Here is a 23,948-nt window from a genome sequence, read left to right on the forward strand (position 1 = left end):
ACAGGCGTGACTGGTTTATTGACCTCTCACCTTTCAGTGATTCCGTGGTATTTGGCGGAGGTGAAAAGTACACAGTAGCTGGCAGAGGTACAGTTCAAATTCAGTCTGGTGGGCGCACACTTATATTTCTGAATGTATACTATGTTCCTGGTATGGAAATTAATCTGCTATCTATCAGCCAGATTATGAGGAATTCTCCTCAACTTGATGTAGTGTTCAGTACCCACAAGTGCTCCATTATTGACAGGGAGACTAGTTTAACAGTTGTTGTTGGCCTAGAGGACCATGGTCTATACAGGCTACTTGACACCGGTGACTCTCCAGAAGTGGTTCTAGCAGCACGTATCTCTCCTATCAGCACTCTATGGCATCAGCGATATGGGCATCTCAATATGCAGTATCTCTCTCAGCTCTCTCGGGAGGGACTTGTGTCTGGATTACCTGATATTCAGACTCAGCAGTTGGGGGTATGCAGCGCCTGTCAAGCGGGAAAGCAACATCGGTCTTCATTCAAAAATGGAGAATCTTGGCGCGCATCTAAGGTACTTCAGTTACTTGATGCTGATATTTGCGGTCCTATGAATACAGCTTCTATCACTGCTTGCAAATATTTTTTACTTATTGTAGATGATTTCAGTAGAAAGATGTGGGTATATTTTTTAAAAAATAAATCTGATGCTCTTAGTACCTTTCAGAAGTTTAAAACCTTAGTGGAAAAAGAATCTGGTTGTAACATCATGACCCTTAGGACCGACAATGGGGGGGGGGGAATTTTGTTCTTCAGCGTTTGCCAACTTCTGTGATATTCATGGCATCAAACGTCAATTAACCACTCCTTACACTCCTCAGCAAAACAGTGTTGTCGAGCGTCGCAATCACACGGTTGTTGAAATGGCTCGTTCCATGCAACACAAGAGTGTTCCAAACAAATTCTGGGCTGAAGCAGTATTTACTGTTGTTTATCTTCTTAACAGATCACCCACTCAGGCTGTTACAGGGAAGACTCCTGAAGAGGTTTGGTCTGGCCGTAAGCCTAAGATCAGTCATCTCAAAGTATTTGGCTCAGTTGCATATGTTTGGATTCCAGCTGCTAAGCGCTCTAAGTTGGATTCCAAAAGCCAGAAACTCATGATGACAGGGTACAGTGATCATCACAAGGCCTATAGGCTGATAGATATAGCTACTGGTCGTCTTAGCTTCAGTCGGGATGTAGTATTTGATGAAGACAGAGGATTCTTTCAGTCTTCTTCTTCTGAGCAGTGTTCTGAGGATCAGCCTCACAGTGTTCTTCTTCCGGTCGGTCCACCTGATGGGAGGGATGATGTAGCATCAGTATTTGATAATACTCTATCTGAGCTTCCTCCAGAAAATAACCCTCCTCTTGCGGCCCCTATTGCTCTTGATTCTTCTCCACCTCCTCCTGATATTGGTTCCTCTACTCCTGATATTGCTTCTTCTACTCTTCGGCCTAAATGGTGGGCTAAAACCATTGGTGATCTCCGGGATGATGAGCTCCTTGAAGGTAGAACTTCTAGACATAAGAACAGACAACAGTCTACAGTCAATTTTGCTCTTATGGCTAACCTACACAGTACTTTTAAGCCTCAAACCTATTCAGAGGCTAAGGGTACATCTGAGTGGGAACGGGCTATGGAAGCCGAATTCCAGAGCCTTCAGAAGAATCACACATGGACACTTTCTGATCTTCCTGCAGAAAAAAACCCATAGGTTGCAAATGGGTGTATAAGGTGAAATACAAAGCTGATGGAACCATAGACAAGTATGAAGCTCGTCTTGTGGCTCGAGGGTTCTCACAGAAGGAAGGCATTGACTATGAGGAGACTTTTGCTCCTACAGCCAAGATGAGTACCATAAGGCTTATGCTTGCCCTAGCAGCTCAGTTCAATTGGAAAGTTCATCAGATGGATGTAAAGAGTGCTTTCCTAAATGGTGATCTCCAAGAAGAAGTCTACATGACGCAGCCTCCAGGATTCAAGGTTGCTGGTCAAGAACAGAAAGTGTGTCGGTTAGCTAAAGCAATCTATGGATTGAAACAAGCTCCTCGGGCTTGGTACATGAAAATTGATCAGTACCTGACAGATCAGGGTTTTCAGCGGAGTCCATCTGATGCAAATCTGTATATCAAGCATACTGGTGATGATATCTTGTTTGTGGTTGTCTATGTGGATGACCTTATCATTACTGGCAGTTCTGCACATTTGATCCATGGGATCAAACAAGATTTATGCAGAACTTTTGAGATGACCGACTTGGGACTTCTTCATTACTGTCTGGGGGTTGAAGTTTGGCAGACTGAAAATCAGATCTTTCTCTCTCAGTCCAAGTATGCCAAAAATCTTGTGGACAGGTTCAGAATGCAGGATTGCAAACCGGCCACGACTCCTATGGAACCAGGGCTCAAACTTTCAGCACAGTCATCCTCTCCCCTTGTGGATGAAACTTTATTCAGGCAATTAGTGGGCAGTCTCATCTACCTTACTGCTACCAGACCTGACATCAGTTTTGCAGTAAGCTACATTTCCCGCTTCATGTCAGCTCCTAAAGCTGATCATTGGCAAGCAGCAAAGCGTGTGCTACGATATGTGCGTGGCACTTCTGATTATGGTCTCCTATACACTCGAAGTTCCAAACCTATACTCCGTGGTTACACTGATTCTGACTGGGCCGGTTCGGTTGATGACCGTAAATCTACAGCTAGGTATGTGTTTAATCTAGGATCCGGTGCTGTTACTTGGACTAGTAAGAAGCAACAGGCAGTGGCTCTCTCCTCAACAAAAGCAGAGTATCGGGGAGCAGTTAAGGCATCCTGTGAGGCAGTTTGGCTTCGACGTATGCTTGCAGATATGCATGTTTCCCAGACAGGGCCTACTTCTTTGTTTTGTGATAATCAGGGAGTGCTCAAACTTGCCAAGAATCCAGTCTTTCATGAACGAACAAAGCATGTGGAAACTCATTGCCACTACATTCGCCAGCTTGTTGAAGACGGCTCAGTTCAGTTACAATATGTTCCCACAACAGAGCAGCCCGCCGACATTTTCACCAAGCCTCTTGGTCCTGATAAATTTGTAAAATTCAGAGGGTCTATTGGTGTTGTAAATAGATTGAGCATTAAGGGAGGGTATTAGAATATTCCTATTTAGTATTTAATGCTCATTCCTTTTAGCTGTTGCTATTTGTATTCTTTTAGTAGTTTCTTAGATGAAACTGAGTGTTTCTATATTCTACATAGAAACCTGATGTTTCTATTATTGTAAATATCTCTGTATTATCATTGAGTTGTTTGCTCATTCCAAATCAATTCATTCAACATTCTTTTAATTATTTGAGAGAAATTTTGGATTTTAAGATAGATCTAGGCCTTGGAGGGTAAGATCTAATTTCCAAAATTTTTGCAAGGCCAGCCATTGAAGATTTTGCAACAACTCTAAAGATCTGAAGCAAAATAATTTTTTTAGAACAGGGGTTTCAAGTTTTGGGGATCCTAAGCCTAGATCTGCCTTCTCCTAGCCCAACGCTAGCCCTATTTGGCCTCGTGCTAGCCCTCATTGGCCCTAGATTCCCGTTGCCCCATTTCTGATATGAATATTTAAATTTTTTGAAGTTGATCATTGGTGGTTTTTTTGAAGAAAAATTGGTAAAAATTTGTGTTTCAAGTATTGAATTTTTTTTGGCAACTTGGGCAAATGATTTTCAAGGCCTAAGGCCTAAGGGTTTGATCTTTAAACCCTCTTTTTCCTCACTGTTTTCTACAGCAGTCATATACCTTTATAATAGTGGTGAAAAACACATTTAAGCAGTTTGAAATTAACTGAAAAAATTCTTAAATACATTAATAAGTCACTTATGTTTGATGGGTATCAAAAATTTGGCCTAGATCTACATTTTTGCATGACTGTAATCTCTGAATAATTCTGTTTCTGAAGTCTGAAATATAACAGTGACAAAATTTCATGTGGGTTAGCCTAAAATCAGTTCCTAAGTTGTCTAATACATTAAGGAATTAATTTCTTGAGTCAAGCATCCATCATTAAGCCTATTTAATATTTTAATTGCTAACTGTAATAAGTATATTAGATCTGATATAATTCTGAAAATCACATCATAACAGAGTGAAAAAAAAATTATAATTCATGTGGACAAGTTTGGAAAATTTTCGGTAAAATTTTGGCATAAAGATAGTACTTATAGCTTATTGTCTTCATTGTCATATTGTTGGTCATAATATTTGTTTGTTGTTGTCCTAAAGTTTTTCTTACTGCTGTCCTAAAAAACAATATCTGAAAATTAAGTGCTCTAACATCATTGTGAAGGTGACTGTCACAAGTTTTCAAAGGACTGATATATTTGTTTGCAGCAAGCATTTCTTTGTTGTCATAAACCTTTTTCTTTTTTGGTGTGTTCTTATTGTCTCTGTAAACATAATAGTTGTCATATAGATATCATCTCTAAAAATAAGTGTTTTTGTTTCATTTGTAAGGACAGTTGTTTCCATAGATTACATATATAAACTTGTCCTACTTCAAAATGACATATATAAACTTGCTTCCCTAAAGAACATTTAAGTTGGGAATAGTCGATATTTATCTTTCTAAAGCATTTCTCGTGCCTTGACTTGTGAATGGTAATTGCATTGAAATATAGTTTTCTTTGAACTAAGTAGCATTGAAGGTGATTTACTCTATTTGCATAATATTGAGTAACCTGAAGATAAATGAAATGTTTGAATCTAATTGTCATAGGCATTATCTTGGAAGAATCATAATCATTTAAAAGGAGCGTTGATAATCTTATTGAAGAATTGTCGTTGAAGCATAAATTGGATAAATGTTCTAGTTCTCTTTCTTGACATTAATATCATTATTGGCTTGTGGTTATTATAAATTTTTGGCTTATTGGTGATCTTTCTTAGAGCATATATCTTGTGGTCTTCTTGGTTATCTTGTGTATCTTATTGTCACTTGAGATATTCGGTTCTTTGTCTTGTATAAGATTGTCTCTTTATTTCATTAAGTACTCTTGTCATAAAGTTAATCAATACTAAGTACTTGAGCCTTAAACGATCTTACCTCAAGACTACTCACTCATCCCTTTGCTAATTGCATCTTGCATCTCTTTTCATCATAATAACATTTTCCTTAGCAGAAGTTGTTGTTAAATTATGGTATGTTCTATGCTTAGAGCAGTTTACTTATTTTTCTTGTTATTACCCACAGATTAGCAATCACATATACATAAAGTAAAGTGCAGATAAAACATTAAATGATCGACAGAAAACAAGCCAAGACAAGAGACACAAGATGTGGTAGCTAGCCAGGGACAAACCCCAATGCAAGTAAACCCTTTGATCAAATCTTCTTTTATCTTCATTAATTCAGCACAGAGAAATAGTAAAAAATCAGAATTCTGTAATTTTATATCAGCAGCAACAAACCCTAGATCAGCAAAGTCAAACTTGGTCAAACGAGTGGAAATTGACCTCCAATATGTTTGGTCAATATCTAGTCAGCTAACCCTCGAACAGCCTGAAGAAGTAGCCCTTGAACAGCCCTGAAAAAGTAGTCAAACTGTAGTTGACTGAAGTCAACTTGTTGCCCCAAACTAGGGCAGTGAACACCAGTCAAACCAGAGGTCAGATAACCTCGATTTCATGCCAAAATCTGCGGCCTGCCTAGGAGAGGCAGCCACACCAAATCTGCACTCCTGGATGGTCAACGCTTGGTCAACGTTGGTCAAAGAGATGACCTGCAGCCCTAGCGTCCTTCTTTCTACGTCTGCCTTGCCCTAGAACATCTTTTTTTTCCAGCCACACATGTGAGAGAGAGAGAGAGGCTCATTTTTTTGATGCGTAGGAGAGAGAGAGAAGATGAGTGAATGAATGAGTTCCAAATGACTCAACCTCTCTTCTATTTATATGAAACGCTGGGCATGTGTGCCACACACTTAGCTGCTAGCCGACCTTGACAATTTGTTAAGTAATTATAAACAAATTCATATCTCCATAAATACTTGTTGGAATCCAATGATCTTTAGATCAATCCTACACCTCTCGATGAGAGGAATCTAGGAAAAATATCAGCAGCCATAAATAAGGTGACCCACATGGAGTTTGGCCCTAGTATCCAATGATAACACTCCCTCTCAACTGGGGAGAACTCCATCTGCAATCCGTCTGACCGTCGCTACTATCCATCCATCAAATGCACTGCCCTGCATAGCTTGACCCAAGCTCTACTCTGCTCTGCTTGAACTATGAAGAAGAATAAATGATCGAGGATGTATCATACCATCCTCCACTGACCCAAAGTTAGTCTCAGAGTGTGTACCACTCTCATTGATCCCAGATCAGTATCATTGATCCCAGATCAATGGAGGTCATCCTAGCATAGGGAGTACAGTAGATACAACGATGCGTCCATCGATAGTACTCCTATGGTCCCTATCCTCATTTCTCTGCTCATTGATTAGATGAGAGGTACTTCCCATGAGTCCCAGACTACATGGGTAGGATGCCTCGACAGGAGAACTAATCATCCTGTCCACAGGAGAACAAATCATCCTGTCAATGGATGCCATGGAGAACTAATCATCCTGGCCCACAGGAGAACTAATCATCCTATTCCACAGTCGCCATGTAGAACGAATCATCCTAGCCCACAGGAGAACTAATCATCTTGTTCCGCAGTCGCCATGGGGTGTCACAGGGGAAGGTTGAGCCTTTTACCCTGTACATAGTGCACCACCAAGAGATGGTGAGTCGCCCTGTGGACACATGTCGCTCTAAGAAGTACCTTGCGCCACCCCTGAAGCTCCCAGAGCTCAATACATCATACTCGACCCTCATAAGAGGGTCTCTGAACAACACCAAGTCGTTCTCGGAAAGTCAAGAATTTGACCTTTCCCAGGGGCTTTGTCAAAATGTCGACAACCTGTTCATCTGTACCGATATGTTGGAGCCTTATTGCTCCTAGCTGCACCATATCTCGAATATAGTGGTACCTGATATCGATATGCTTGGAGCGATCATGAAATACAGGATTCTCTGATAAACGAATCCCGCTCTGGTTGTCACACAAGATCACGGTGGTATCCAATGTAAATCCAAACAGCTCACTGAAGATCTTTCGCAACCAAACTACCTCACAGGAGGCCATACTAGCAGCAATGTACTCTGCCTCGGCGGTGCTCAAAGCCACCAACTTCTATTTCGTGCTCATCTAGGATATCGAGGCAGATCCCAAAGAGAAACAACACCATGAAGTGCTCTTTCAGTCCACCACACTGCCTGCCCAGTCAGCATCAGTATATCCAAGTAGTCTCACATCTCCGGCAGTGTATCTCAACCCATGAGTGATCGTACCACAAAGATATCTCAACAGATTCTTGGCACCAATCCAATGTGAGTGGTGAGGCTCAACCATATGTTGACTCAATGTGTTGACTACAAAGCATATATCTGGACGATAGTTCACCAAGAACATCAATGCTCCAACGAGTTGACGATATTCGGTTGCATTTCGTAAAACAGGTCCAGCAGCACTATTGCTTAACTTCTTGAAGTCAAGCTCAATCAAGGTAGTTACGGGCTGGCAGTCCACCATGCCGGATCTTTCCAATATTTTCACCACATATTTTCCTTGAGATAGAAAAATCTCCCCTGGTTTTTGCCAGACTTCCAGTCCTAGAAAGTAATGCATAAGTCCTAGGCCTTTCATCTCAAACTCAAAAGCCAGCTCCCTCTTACATTTGTGAATGAAAGGGTTTGCACCTGTTAGAAAGAGGTCATCAACATATAGCACCAGTATGAGAGGCTTGTCATCTATAACCTTAAGGTAAAAGTTGGGGTCAGCTTCACTCCTAGTGAATCCCAGCTTCATCAACTAGCTATTGATCCTCTCATACCACGCTCGGGGTGCTTGCTTTAGCCCATAGAGGGCCTTCTTCAACCTGCACACATGAGATTCTCGATCATAAACCTCAAATCCTTCGGGTTGCTCCACATAGACCTCCTCCTTGATTGAACCATGTAAGAACGCAGTCTTGACATCCATCTGATGTAAGTTCCATCCTTGCGAAGCAGCAAGGGCTATGATCGAGTGGATGGTGGTATATCGGGCAACAGGTGCAAATATCTCGTCATAGTCTATACCTTCCTTCTGGGAGAAGCCACGAGCGACAAAACGAGCCTTATATTTTTCTGCACTTCCATCAACTGCATGCTTTATCTTGTAAAGCCATTTTGAAGTGAAAACTGCTTTGTCTTAGGGTCTAGGGACCACATCCCAAACATCGTTTCTCATGATGGACTCATATTCCTCGATCATAGCATCCTTCCATACTTGATGCTTGACAACATCTGTGAATGACGAAGGCTCATTTTGGATGATCGTGCTCATGATAGTCAAGTATCCCTGATACCTGTTCGGCTTCTTACTTTCACGAAAGGTTCCTCTGGGTGCAATGTGTCCTTCAACATCATCAAGTGTCCCCCTAAGCCATGAAGGTCTCTTCCTAGAAGAGGAAGGCTCTTGCGAAGGAGGATCAATAGGATCCATAGGTTCTTCCACATTGAGCATCATCTCATCTTCCTTTTCCTTCGGTTACTCGGTGTTAGCTTCTTTAGATCCCCTTAAAGTAGACAAATTGTCTACTTTTCTAAGAGCCATATCTTCGTCAAAGGTGACATCATGACTAATCTCGACTTCCCTTTGACCAGCCACACAGATTCTATAGCCCTTAGTATTTTCGCTATAGCCCACGAAGATTCCTTTCTTTCCAAATGCACCTAATTTATTCCTTTTCTCCTTTGACACATGAAAATATACAGGGCTTCCAAAAATTCTAGAATGAGATACGTCAGGTTTCTTACCAGTGAACACCTCTTCGGGAGCCTTGGAACCCAATGCTTGATGAGGGCATCAGTTTTGTACATATACGGCAGTATTTGCAGCTTCAGCCCATAGAAACTTCGGAAGTCTTTGATCATGGAGCATAGCACGGACAGCTTCCACAATTGTATGGTTCTTCCTTTCCGCCACACCATTCTGCTCTGGAGTATATGGTGTAGTAGTCTCCCTCTTAATGCCAGCCTCTTTGCAAAAGTCATGAAACTCATTGGATTCATATTCAATCCCACTATCAGTCCTTAAAATCTTGATCTTCTTTTCGATTTGATTTGCAATCAAGGCTTTGAAGTGCCAAATCCAAGAGAACACTTCATCCTTCTTTTTCAGGAAGTATATCCAAGTCTTGCGAGAATAATCATCTATAAAAGTGAGGTAATATATATATATATATATATATATATATATATATAGATATATATATATATATCCTCCCAAGGAGTTCACAGGCATCATACCGGATATGTCTGAGTGAACCAACTGCAATATATCGGAGGTCTTGCTTTGGCTTGAGGGGAATGGTCCCCTTTTGAGCTTTCCTTCGACACATCCTGGACATACACTTTCTTGCTCTAATCTGAACTTGGGCATCTCGGTCACCATTTTTCTCACATCGGGTAGAGCTTTATAATGAAGGTGAGCAAACCTCTGATGCCATAGTTTGAACTAAAGAGATGTGTCACAAGACATGACGCCCAGCGGACTTCCTCCGACCTGATATAATGAATCAATTCGAAACCCAAGAGTGAAAGCATCTTTAAAGTTCTTTTTCCATACATGTACCTTGCCATCACTGAAGGCCACCTTGTAGCCTTTGTCTTCCATTGCCGAAATGGACACAGGATCTTTTTGAGATCAGGTACATATAATACATCTTGTAAATGGATTGTATTTCCCTGATTCAATTGAAGAGTGACATTTCCTACACCTTTCACAGCATATTTTGAATTGTCTCTAAGAACAATTTCCAAGTTGGTTTCCTTCTCTACCAGATTAGAGAGAGTTTCTTTGTAACCAGTGAAGTGCCTTGAGGCACCACTATCAATAAGCCAATTTCCCAGCGAGTCCGGGGGAGCGGTAGTAGAGAGAGTCGCTGGTAGATAATATTCATCTTGCTTATTATTAACAGTGTTAGATTAATACCTGGAGTTTCTTGCCTTCTTGAAGGGTTGTCATCTTCCTTGATTTCCGGCATTTCTTTTGCCTCTGCCATTCCTTTGGTTGCCTTGAGAGTGATTTTGATCATCATCCCGGTGTGAGTCCCTTTTATCAGGGCACTCTCTCGCATAGTGGCCTATTTTATTGCAATTGTAACACCGTCCTTTTCTTCCACCCTTCGGTCCAGCCTTTCCTTTGAATTTAGCCCCAAAATTGTTCTTCTTTTAGCATGAGAAGAAAAAGCAGAGGGATGGCCTTTAAATGCGGGCATTTCTTGTTCTTCCATCCTTGTTTCTTCTTGAATGCATCTAGCCATCAATTCCTCAAATCCAGGAATTACGTTATTATAGAGTTCAGGCTTCTGTGATCCATATCAAGTTTGTGAGAGATTTTTCGGCGAAAATCACATGGAATACCATTTGTCGACGCGTTTCGAACCAACTAGTGTGGTTCATCGTCAGGACAAGTTGAACAAACAGATCTAGCTTAGCATGTTAAATAGTCTGAGCAGAGCCTCCAACGACTAACTTGACCAACGGCTAGTTTGACTCTAGGACCGGGGTCAAAATTATTTTATTAATTTAACTAGTAATATTTAGGACCAATCTCCCAGATCCGGGTGGCAATACGCTGTATACAGCTTACCATGCATGAATTTATTACCCAGTACTGCCAGCTGCAAAGCAGCGTGGCCTCCCGGGATAATACCTCATGCGAGCAGCTACTGCGCATTAATACAACCTCGGGTGAAGGTTTGGCAATTAATGTCTGCATTGATCAGCGCAATATGTCTCTGGTTATAATCATGTCGATTCAGGGTTTATTCTCCACGCCTGGTGCATTGCATTACGGTGACAGAACTTGGTCTGCGGGAGCTGCGGTTGATGGTGTAGATTGGGCGCATTGCGGCAAGTTTGAACCATTCCGTCCCAAGGGTAATCTCTTCCCAGTTCTGAATTCGCATTCACTGTCTTTGTTGGATATTTCTGTTGCTGGGTATACGCTCTGTCATTCTGTTGTCTCGGTCGATAGCTCTGGTGGGCAACCCTCTTGCTTCTCCCAATTCGGTCCTGCTGATCTCTCTGCCCATAACCCCTTTGATTTCTTCTTCCACTCTCTCATCATGGTGCGTTCCGGAAAGCGACATCACTCTGGGGAGCGTCGTGATACCAGTCTGCACCCTCCTGTTGCTCTGGCTGTGGAAACTGCACCCTCCCCTGTCCATGAAGCTGGTCCCTCGGTTGACTCTGGCAAGAAGCCTAAACCAAACAGTGCGTTTCAAACGATGCACTTCAAGTTCCAAAGCAATCTGCACAGACCCCTGATTACTACCCACATCACCCTCATTATATCGGAAGAGGAAAATCTGGTCCCCCCCTTAGCCTGTATTGCCCCTGACCCGTCTCCAGGCAATGAGAACTCCTTGGGCGATGACAGCATGGAAAATGGGGAAAAAGGAAAAGAGGATCAGGAAGTTTTTCTCAAAATTCCTCCTCTACACGAAGACCCAGAGCCTGAAGCTGAGAACAGGACTCACGAGGCAGCAGCGCACGTAATTGTCATCCCTGACAGTACTCCAAGCGGAAGTGAAAGTTTGAAGAAAGGCGATACTGCTCAGCCTGAGAAGAAGGACAATGAACCAACAGAGGAGAAGTAACGCATTGGGGGACTATCTATTTTTGCTTCTGCTCCGGTCTCAAGCTTATGGTCAGGTTTCTATGAAATCTTCCTACAGTTTTTTTTTTCCTTTGGCTCCCAGGCGGAATCTGATGACTTTTCATATACTGGGTTGGAAAATTTTTGTATCATTGTCTCGGCTCGGGCCTTCTTCATGGCTACGAACATCTATCTATATGTTTAATGTCTGTTCTCTCGCACAGTGTAACTAGTATCCCCAGCTCTTGTCTGTAATGGGGCAGCTTGTTTCTGACGAGGGATGTTCTGCCTCGTCCATATGTAAAAATATTTTGTTTTCCAGTTAATAGAATTAGTATTTGCACAAAAAAAAAAAAAAAAATTATTTAGGACCCATCCCTTAAAAATATATAAAATATTTTTAATGGGTATTAAGTTCAAAAAGTATTATTAAAAATTATAAGTTAATTTGTATTTAAAAGGAAATTTAGTTAAATAAAGGACCTTATAATATATGAATAAATTAAATGCCTAAATACAAATATATAAAGTAATATATAAAATAATTTTATTTAAAAGTATTATTAAAAATTATAAGTTAATTAATAACTAAATGGAAAATTAGTTACATAAAGGACCTTATAATATCTGAATAAAATAAAGTAATATCAATAGAATGTTAGGTTAGTTAGAAAATTAGTTAAAAAGTATAAGTTGATTAGAATTTAAATGGAATTCTAATCAACTTATACTTTTTAACTAATTTTCTAACTAACCTAACATTCTATTGATATTACTTTATTTTATTCAGATATTATAAGGTCCTTTATGTAACTAATTTTCCATTTAGTTATTAATTAACTTATAATTTTTAATAATACTTTTAAATAAAATTATTTTATATATTACTTTATATATTTGTATTTAGGCATTTAATTTATTCATATATTATAAGGTCCTTTATTTAACTAAATTTCCTTTTAAATACTAATTAACTTATAATTTTTAATAATACTTTTTGAACTAAATACCCATTAAAAATATTTTATATATTTTTATATATATTTTTAAGGGATTGGTCCTAAATATTACTAATTAAATTAATAAAATAATTTTGACCCCGATCCTAGAGTCAAACTAGCCGTTGGTCAAGTTAGCCGTTGGAGGCTCTGCTCAGACTATTTAACATGCTAAGCTAGATCTGTTTCTTCAACTTGTCCTGACGATGAACCACACTAGTTGGTTCGAAACACGTCGACAACTGGTATTCCATGTGATTTTCGCCGAAAAATCTCTCACAATTACGTTATTGTTAAGAAGAGTAGTTCTAAATATATACCATTCAGATGGCAGTCCTCCAAGAGTTGTGAGTGTCATTTCCATGTCAGGAATTACTTCCCCAATAGATAGGAGATCGTTGTTGATCTCGGTGATCCTTAAGAAATATGCTTGCATACTCTCATCTTTTCCCTTCTTAATTTCTTTCAACTTATTTCTAGGGAACAAAACTTGATTTGCATCATTAACTTTAAATAAACTCACCAGTGTATCGTAGATTTCCTTGGAGGTGGTCAACTCGGAAACATAAGCCACCAAGTGCTTGTCGATAGAGTCCCAGATGATCTTCCTTGCTTTGACTTCTCCCTTGGTCCATTTGTTCCTAGCAGCAGCGGATGCATTTGATGGAGGCTCAACAATTCCGCCTCTCACATGGTCCAACACTTCCTGCTCTTCTAATGTTAGATCAAGAGACATCTTCCATCCATGATAGTCATACTTCTCACGGAGTTTGTCTTCAGCAGGGAAGTGTGTTGAGGACCCCATGATTTCTTTAAGATAGCCTTGCCAACCTTCTCTCTGGTGATTGCACTTGCTCTTGCTCTTGCTTGGGCTTTGTCTTCACCTCAGCTCTGATACCATGTTAAATTATGGTATGTTCTATGCTTAGAGCAGTTTACTTATTTTTCTTGTTATTACCCACAGATTAGCATTCACATATACATAAAGTAAAGTGCAAATAGAACATTAAATGATCGACAGAAAACAAACCAAGACAAGAGACACAAGATGTGGCGGCTAGCCAAGGACAAACCCCAATGCAGGGAAACCCTTTGATCAAATCTTCTTTTATCTTCAATAGTTCAGCAGAGAGAAATAGTACAAAATCAGAATTCTGTAATTTTATATCAGCAGCAACAAACCCTAGATCAGCGAAGTCAAACTTGGTCAAACAAGTGGAAATTGACCTCTGATATGTTTGGTCAATTTCTGGTCAACTAACCCTCGTACAGCCTGAAGAAGCAGCCCTTGAACAGCCCTAAAAAAGCAGTGAAACTGTAGTTGACTGAAGTCAACTTGCTGCCCCAAACTAGGGCAGTCAACACCGGTCAAACTAGAGGTCAGATCACCTCGGTTTTCGTGCCAAAATCTGTGGCCTGCCTAGGAGAGGTAGCCACACCAAATCCACACTCCTGTATGGTCAACGTTTGATCAACACTGGTCAAAGAGATGACCTGCAGCCCTAGCGTCCTCCTTTTTGCGTCTGCCTTGCCCTAGAACGTCTTCTTTTCCAGCCACACGTGAGAGAGAGAGAGGCTCCTTTTTTTGATGCGTAGGAGAGAGAGAAGATGAGTGAATGAATGAGTTCCAAATGACTCAACCTCTCTTCTATTTATATGAAACGCTGGGCATGTGTGCCACACACTTAGCTGCTAGCCGACCTTGACAATTTGTTAAGTAATTATAAATAAATTCATATCTCCATAAATACTTGTCGGAATCGGATGATCTTTAGATCAATCCTACACCTCTCGATGAGAGGAATCTAGGAAAAATATCAGCAGCCATAAATAAGGTGACCCACATGGAGTTTGGCCCTAGTTGCCAATTTTAACAGTTGTCCATCATGTACTTGGTCCTAAATTTCTTAGCAAGATAGTTGACTCCACAAAGCACTGGTATCAATTGTCTAAATTGAATCATTTAAGTCTTGCTAGATCTAAACAAGTATTTGGTCACTCAATTGTGTTTCCCAGATTGGTTAGTTCCCAATTGGTCCTCCTTCATTTCATTTCTGTAGGGTCTACCCCCCTTAGTCTGTTGTAGGGAGACAGCTTAAACGAAGAGATTGGGGATCAGGGTGACAGCCCCCGATCTGAGGCGTTGTTGTGGTGCCTAGACATTCTGTGTGACGCCAAGCTGTAAGCAAAGTTGCGAGCCAGAGGCTGCAAGAGTTGTATGAGCCAAAGGCTGTAAACATTGCCATGTAAGGCAGAGGCTGTGAGTCAGCATGTTGTTTGTACTATGTTGTACATTATTTGCAGTTTTTTCAGCTAATGGAATATTAATTTTTTCTGCATATAGTATGTGCCTTTATATGGTGGTTCCCCAAGATTTGCAGTTACATGATTTGTAGTTATTGAATCAGAGTATGTGAATCATTCTACAGAGATAAGGAGCCTCAATGTGGCTTAGGTAAGCAAGAATAAAAGCGTTGAAAGAAAGCAAAAAGAAGTAATCATCTCTGACTCTCATGCCTGCTACTAATTTTCACTGAAAAGTACAACTGAACTAGAAGTATAAAATTGTCTAATCTGTTATGCATGTGTTTTAGGAATGAAGAGTTGCCAGAGTAATCTGAGAATGGGTTGTCACTAAGGATGCTATTCTCTCTGTCACCCCTTATCATTTGAACAATAGAAAGGGATCATTTTGAAGAACAGATGTATGGTCAGACATTCTGGCAAATTTATATAGGACACCATAAGATTGATAAAGAACTCTTTTTAATGGAAAAGGAGATGTCTCGCAGGCTACAGCCTTTACAGGAGTTGCTTCTCCTTTCACTTGGGTGAGTGTATAGCTTTTACATCAGAGGTGGCAGTCCAGATTTCAGCCAAACTCGTATTTTTATAAAAAGATGTAGACTGTCTTGCAATTAGGGCCAAAGCAGGTATGCTGGCACTCCTTGCCTATGTGAGGGTAATTTGTAGGATCACATCTTAGCCCAATGATACATACTTTTTTATGTATACTTTAGTGTTCAGTGATGAAATAAAAGATACATTATCCCAAAACCAAAATAGTAACTGTCAGATTCAAACAGAACTCAGAAAGGAAGCAGACATCATTATCAGAGCCACCACAGTGCTGAGTAATTCAAATTTCATATGCAAGTTGCAACCAACAAAAAAAAATTGTTTAAAAATTCGTGTAATTCATAACATATTATACTCCTACCGAATTTAATTAAATCACAATTCACCTTGAGAATCATAGTATTCTGGATTGTCATAGAAAAACTTTGCTTCACGCAATCGATGTCGCTTGCCTTCAGTTCCTGCATATTGGAATGTGGTATGCACTGCATAGGGTGCAAGACCTAGTTGTTCATATTGAGCCTGCCATTCCAGGACAAAATTATATCAAACAGGCACCAACAGAGTGGTTCATCAAAATGACAATCATCATGTTGGTTACATGTTTAAAGAGAACCAAACTTACATCTTAATCAGAAGAACAAAAAGGTACATTAACAGCATCTCACAGATTTCATCAGATAAAAACTCTGAGATTAGGCAGGCTATACTTTTTACCTGCACAAAATATGTATGACCACTGCAGAAGATACTTGCAGGTAGTATGCCTAACTTGAGTGTACCATCAAAGGCATAAACAAGTCCACTTTCTGCATCAACAGATGGACCAAACTGTGTTCGTATGAGGTCATTAAAACCATTCTGATCCCAAATTTTGTCATCTTCTACAAGCATCTTATTCCATTCCTGTGCAAATCTTATTGACACATTTGAAGGCCGCCAATGGAAAATTCCAACATTAAGTGCACCAGTCACTGCAAAGATAGAAATTAATGTTTAGCTGGGTACACATCTTAAGCCAAAACAAAAAACTGAATTCTTCAGGCCCGTAAGAAATTTTACATATTGCATAATTATTCTCAATTAAAATCAATCAGTCATATACAACAGCTAAAATGCTTCAACTAATTAAAGATGATTTTTCTCCTAGTTTCCTGCATAATCTCTGTCCAGTACTTACATATTTTCTTTTTCATAAATCATACATCTTACATTACACTAAGCCCTGAGAGAGATTAAAGAAAATCCAGTGCAAACCTCTCACTGTTTAAAAGATCCAAGCTAAGATGAACATATCTTAGCTTTTTTATTTTGCATTAGACTATGGATGTCAATTATTTTCCATTTTAGTTTATTGGCATTAAACACACACACATGACATATCTCTTCCACAGTGGGCTGTAAAAGAAACAAGAAGGCCATTACATTAGCAAGCCTATCAATTGGCTTGAAAATACAGCAACTGATTCTCTCTCTCCCAACACAGGCACATGCAAGCAGTTGTTGTAGCACCTAGTTTCAGAGAATCAGCTTTTCAGAAGCATTTAAGTAATTGTACACAAATATCCTGAGATGCCCTTTGTTTTCTTATTACTGGCGGCCCTGAGCTACCAGTAAATAAGACCGATGGGGACTTTAGAATGTTAGTTTTCTTGAACCCAGATCATGTTTAATGTTCAATAAAATTTCTCAAAACAGCAAAAAAAATGAATTCCATTAGATCTGAAATTTTATAACAGGAAAAATTCTAGGTTCCTAACTTAGTGTGCACAGCAAAAATGAACAAACAATGAATCAGACAAATAAAAATATTTGACACAATTTTTACCCTGGAAACCCCAATATGGGGAAAACCAGAAAACTTGGGCTCTTTATTCAGCTTCAGAAAATTGACTACAACAAATATTTTCTTAGGAATTTACAATAGCAATTTACCCAAAAAAATCAGCCATTTGACCCAGCAAATTAGCTGTATGGCTCAGTGAAATTTGGCCTGTACACCCCAGCCAAATCGATCTGCACGGCACACTAGAAATTGGCCTATATGACTTGTTACCACAAAATCTAGCAGGCCCTGAGGAGGGAAAGCCTATAGGACAAAGAGCTAGACTAAGTAATAACAATAGGACGATGGCCAACTATCACCACAACCAAGGCCCCCAGCTCTTTATGGATTTTCACCGATGGGAGGAGTCCCAGTAAATAGATAATCACCTTTGATTGATGTTCTAGGTTTTATGGTACTCAGTGATGAGGTAAGACCTCTCAAAGGAATTCTATGTGATGGTTTAACACTTCTAAAGGCTCTTCGCTCCCTTTAAGAGACCTAGAAAGAACTTGCACAAGACCTAGGGTTTTGTGAGTTATCATGATTAGAGGTACTCCCAAGATCAATGCAAGGAGAAGAAAGGGCTTCTTATGATTTACTCCACCGAGTACTATGTTCATACAACCCTCAAAGAAGTCCCCAAGTCAAATGAATGAGAACTAGGGTTTCCCTTCTAGAGCACACCTAGGGCAAGAGTTTTTATGGATGAAACTCAAGCGATGTTTTTCAAACTTTGAGGTATTGTAGATGAGACCTTAAGCTTCAAGTCTATGCTCCCAAAATCCACCTTCTCACTCTCTAGAGAATTCCGCTCTATGCCCTAGCCTAGCTGTCTATGAAGAGGGGACCAAAATTTTGAAATGAGAAATAATGGAGAAAAAGAGGTTTGATCACCAAATGGCTTGGACCAATGCCTTGTCCTTTCGGCATATGGAGTCCTAGATGCTTTAGATTTTCCAAAATCGTCCTTAAGGAGGTCAAAGGTTGATGCCCTAGCTACCAACCCTCAACAATTACCCACTCAAAATTTATGGAGTTTTATGGAGGAAAAAAAAAATTTCATCCACTAGGAACATTCATCACATGTCATGCTATGAGTAACATGTGCAATTGCCAACCAAATAGCTTTCAAAATAAATTTTCAACAATTAGGGCACAATATAGCATTAATCTAGTTGCAACAATTCCATACATTAGACATTTTTCAAGAATAAAACTTCAACAAGAGGCACTTACAAGATGACAATATGATATATCCATCCACAAATCAAGAGATAGCTCCAAAGAAAATCAAATTTCAGCTCCAAATATCAAAATGCATCCAAGACATCCAATAGCTAATCCAAAGAAAAAGTGTGGATTTGCCAAGAAGGCCGAAATTCCCAAGTGTGATGATGATCCAATACAAATGAAGTTGAGTTTTATTTATGAGTCCCACTAGGTCGAATTTAGCCTATAAGCCCCCAAACATTATAAAAATTGGTAAGATATTTCCCTTGGTCACAATCTGACCGAGTAGCTTTTGCAAATTATGAATTAACAATCAAAATGTTAGTTGAATTGATGACGTCATGCTGACGTAGGGCCATTGGAGGGCCACGTTGAGTCCTCTTGGTACCAAAATGTGTGAGAGGGCTCCATAAATCACGAACTAGGGGATGGCCCCCAACTCTCCATGCAAGTCATCATGTGGGGCCCTGTTGTCGCTCAAATTGTACATAGACTTGCGCCAATGCTCAAGGCAAGGGTGTAACTATCATCCCTGCCCTCTTTGTTTAAGTTGCCTCCAAAATGCAGGCTAAGGGGGGTAGTCCCTACGAATGAGATGGTGAGCAACTTGTTGGGAACCAACACGTCTAGGAGACACAACTGAATGGCCTAGCAATTTGGTTTGAAATTAAACAGCAAGTATGAGTATTAAGCACAACTTTATTAGATTCCTTAAGATTATGAATCAGAAACCAGTGTCATTAAGATTAATTACTTGCTCAATGTGGATTAATATTCCAAGTTATCGAATGAACAGTTGCTACAGGATGCAAAATCTATCCTAAATGAAGTGCAAGACTTAAATCTATGTGAGATGCAATCTCTTGGTAGATTTTATTTATATGCCTAATCTAGGTGAATCCCTCTTCTCAATTCTTTTGAAGCTAGTCTCAAACGCAAGTTGTAGAAAGAAGTCCAAGGGAAGGAGGTTAAGGTAATGATACCTTCACTGGAGTTCTAACCACCCAAGCGCCCCATTCCTACAAAAGATTGCCCACAAGAAAAATGCTAGGTCGATGTGTTAACTCCGAATGAGGGTCTAGACTTCGCAAATTGTGTGAAGAAGGTGGTCCTATCTTTTTTACAACCAAGCTTATGCTTGGAGGTAAATTTTAGAGATGCACTTATAACCTACAATGATGGTGCAAGATATGAATGACTACTTCAAAGAGATTATTAAATAAGTTAAATGCTCCTACAGGATTAAATCACTTGAAATCAAGATGCTTATAATGATATTCAACACAAGATGACAAGAGCAATTAGATGAAGCACTTAAAGAACAAATTATCCTAGTAAAACAAGATTAGCAATTCCAATTATCCAAGAGCTTATTAGAGCTTATTAATGTGTCAATAAGATCTCATTAAGTCCTCTTATGTTAATGTTACTTAACAATTAGGCACAAGAATAATTTTAGAGCACTAATGAGAGCAATTCCTTCTTATCATTGAGATTATAAGCCAATGAGACACAAAAAGAGATTTTAAAAACAATAATAACAAGCGCCAATAGAGACAAGCACAATAAGAGATTGCTAACAATGATATGCAATGTCTGCAACTAGTAATGCAAGTGCAACTTACTAACAATGAGAGAAGCTAGTGACTAGACAAGATGCAAGACATATGCAACTAGTTAACCAATGATAAGATCACTTGAGGAATGCACCAAACTTTTGAAAATCAGATCAGCAAATTATTAGTATGAACACAGTCCAAAAATTGACAAGAGAAGCTACCAAACACAATAATGATTAAGCCTTTAGATAATGAGTGTTAATCTCTTATGTTCTTAAGCTTGTGTGAGAGTGTTTTTAGGCTTCCTTAAGGTAATTATTGATTGATTATGCCACTGTCCAGATTAGCTTCAGATCTGATATATTATGATACAAAAGAGAAGAGAGGAAAAGGTGAGAGACCAAACACTTGAGGCCAAAGGGCCTTTCTTCAATGGCTAGTTTGACAAGTTTGTGGCACTAGAAGGGTTGTTTTGGCTTTGAATAAGCAATATAGGGCCTCCAAGACCTGCAACCACCAATGTTAGTCTGAAAACACAATGAACTTACCCTCAAAAACCCACGGCTAGACTTAAAATGACCTCCTAGGCCTGTAGCCAGGAAAATTGAGCAAGGATGGCAAGTATGGGCTTCAAAAATGAAACTTTTGGCCTTAGAGCAAGTGTAAACCCTCTTCAAGCTTCTGCAAAACAAATTGTTAGCTCCAAAACCCTAATCAAGAGATGATTCGACCCTCTTAGAGCATGCGGCTAGGGCTTGCAGCCCTTCTTGTGCTAGCGGCTAGGCCTCAAAGGCTAGAATGAATGGTGAAATGGAATAATAAGCCTTCAAAACCCTTTCTCAATGGATAATGAGCTTGCAAAACCAATGATTAGCCAGCAAACTCATAATTTCTTGGATCAATGACAAAAATACAATGAGAAACCACTCCAAACCCTTGCCAAAAATCACTTTAGGCCTGCGAAACAAAGTATTAGCCCTCAAAATCAATTGCACAAGTGAAATTAGGCCCCTCTAGGGCTGCGGCTAAGTCAATAAGGCCTAACTAGGCCTACAGCTAGGGTAAAATGACCCTTTTAGGGTTGCAGCCACCTCCTGCAAGCCAAAGTTATCAATTTCAAGCCCAAAATGACTTTAACCTTAAAGAGACCACCCACAAAATCACTTCAGAAGTTAAATACTTAAGAAAACCCTAGTTTATGCAACAAATAAGGCGTCTAAGGCTAGCGGCTTCCCCAAAGAGGCTAGGCATTGGAATTCTAGCACTTGGGCCTTGTAGCTTAGGGTCTCTAGACCCCAAATCAGCCCTCCTTGGCTAAACGCACTTCTTCTCTTGGTTGGACGGCTCCTCCTTAGGTGAATATAGGCCCAAACCCTAGCCTTCTAAGCTAGGTGAGGGTCTCAAGGCTCTTGCTTCAGATTTGTCTATGAATCCTTGAGCTAGTAGCACCTACAAGTCAAATAAATAGAGCCAAACCACAAGTCTAGAAAATTCTAAAATAAAACCCCAAAATATTATTTACAAAATAAGAAAAATAATATATAAGGGTTAGAAAAATATTTACAAAATTATTTACACTATTCACAATTAAAATCAAGCTCTAGTTAGCAAATAGATCTTTTTAGCCTAAATAGATTTTGAAAATAATTGATAGAAGTAATTTGTATTTTGATGTACAAACCCAAACCCTGCACAATAGATCATTAGATAAGCTCAGAGCCCAAACAAGGTGTGGTCACCTCAAAGTTCATGAACTTGGGGCTTGCCCAAGGGCTGAATCACCTGAAAATCTCTACACACTTGAAAGATAGATTATTAGTTTCATAGGGGTTCGTTCACACAAATAAACTAGAATATAGAGATACTTGCTAGATCTACCATCTTCAATGTGGTTACTCTAGCCCAAAACTTAAAGCAAGATACATGTGCTATAGATAGTCCAACCACTAGCCATGAAACAATAATCTCCAGTTAAAGAACAGAATTAGAGCATTAAACCCATTCAGCACATGCCATGAATCATCAAGAGAGAGACACCTTGAATTGAAACCCCAAACACTTTTATTAAAAATATTCTAATAGAGCTTAGCTCAATACAAAAAAAATTCTAATTGAAGTTATTATAAGGAGCTAGAAAGCCTCCTTATATAGAGAATGAGAGGAATCAACCCCTCAAAGTGGAAATAACAGTTAGTTGCATCGATCCATGGCTTGATCCTTGTGGAAAAAATTTGATCCCTTGATTAGCTGACACAAATCTCCCAAAAAATTGACCTTCCTTGTTCATTGAGATGGAGGGGTCAAACTTTGACTTTTGGACAATGGAAAGATGTCCCTAGAAAGATGTGCATAAGACCTAGGGTTTGATAGGTTAGGTTTGTGCTAGAGCTCCCAAAAGTCAAGACAAGGAGAAAAGGTTCCTTATTATTGATTACAACACAGTCAAGGCTCATGGATCCTTCAAAGAAGTCCTCAGAGAAGACGACTAGGGTTTCCCTCTTAGGGAAAACACCAAGGGCAAGAGATTTTATGGGTGAAATTGAAGTGGATGCCCACCAAAAGGGAGATGTTGTAACAAAGACATTCCTCTTGACGTTTACGCTCTCCAACCACCAAAAATCTTTTTCCTTAGAATTTCGTACCAACCCTAGTTGACTAGTCTAGCCTTAAAAAGACCAAATTTTAAGAGGGAGAAAAGATGGATGAAAAATAGGATTGATCACCAATGATTTGGACTACTGCCTTGTCCTTTGGGTATATGGAGTCAAGGATGTCAAAGATAAGCGAATCTTGTTCCTGAGGAGGCTGAAATTTGATGCCCTGCCACAAATTTCAAGCACTTACTAACCCAAGGAACAATGGAATTTATAGGAAGAGCTTCAAAGAGTGTCACCACAAGGACAATTCTTACCACTGTTACTTGGGAGCGGGAGCGAAAACAGATGTGGGAGCGACATTTTCAAAAACTCTGGTTTAGGAGCGAATCCCGAAGCATTTTTATATGATATATATATTTTTTTATTTTGATACATATATGTCAACAAAAACATGTAGAATGATGAATTAGATATATATATATATATATTCAAAAAAAAAAAACATAGCTTGATCATTGAACCATATAAAAACAATCATCTAGAAGTTATAATCTTCATCAACCACATCCACAAGTTAGTAACATACAACATATTGAGTCTCATGAATCATGATTCATCAATCTTAAAGTTTCAACTTCAAGCTTTCAAAATTGAAAATTCAATATATAACATTTATCATCATTGATCACCAAAGTTGTACTTGTAAGCTAAGTTTAACCATTACAAGAAATAATATCTAACATAAAATGAAATGAAACAACTTTCACGGAGCATCATATTCATAATTCAGAATCATTACCAATGAGTTATAATTGCCAACTTTAAACTTAAAACTTAAATTGTCATACATTGTTTACAAAAAATATCATAATAAATATGAAAGAGTCAACAATTATGAAAACTACTAGAAACTAGAAAAGACAAGTAAACTGTATATCTATTATCTACTACTTCATGTGGCCCTTGCCAAGAAAAGTGTCTGATGTATGAGCAGGTCGTGGTGGTCTTCTAGGAGTCTCCTCCCGCACAGGCCGACGACCAAAACCAAAAGGCACATGCCCTCCACGTGAGGGTGTAGATAGAGGCGGTGACAGCAAAGGAACAAGACTCGAAACTCTAGCACTGCTACTGGATGGTGGAGG

General features: G+C 39.4%; 1 protein-coding gene across 3 annotated transcripts in view; it reads right to left on the bottom strand.

Moving 5' to 3' along the window:
- Positions 1-23,948, bottom strand: part of XEG113 (xyloglucanase 113) — a 283,665-nt gene that overhangs the window by 155,628 nt on the left and 104,089 nt on the right. For all 3 annotated transcript variants that reach the window (XM_089460551.1, XM_089460549.1, XM_089460550.1), the window contains 2 exons: positions 16,310-16,566; positions 15,979-16,114 (listed from right to left, as the gene is read on the bottom strand). In XM_089460551.1, coding sequence (XP_089316677.1) covers positions 15,979-16,114; positions 16,310-16,566 — 393 coding nt within the window. The remainder of the gene's footprint in view (positions 1-15,978; positions 16,115-16,309; positions 16,567-23,948) is intronic.

The sequence above is a fragment of the Pinus tabuliformis genome, chromosome 7, assembly GCF_031772625.1.
Source record: "Pinus tabuliformis cultivar Carrire ecotype Pingquan chromosome 7, CPIR1, whole genome shotgun sequence".
NCBI lineage: Eukaryota > Viridiplantae > Streptophyta > Pinopsida > Pinales > Pinaceae > Pinus > Pinus tabuliformis.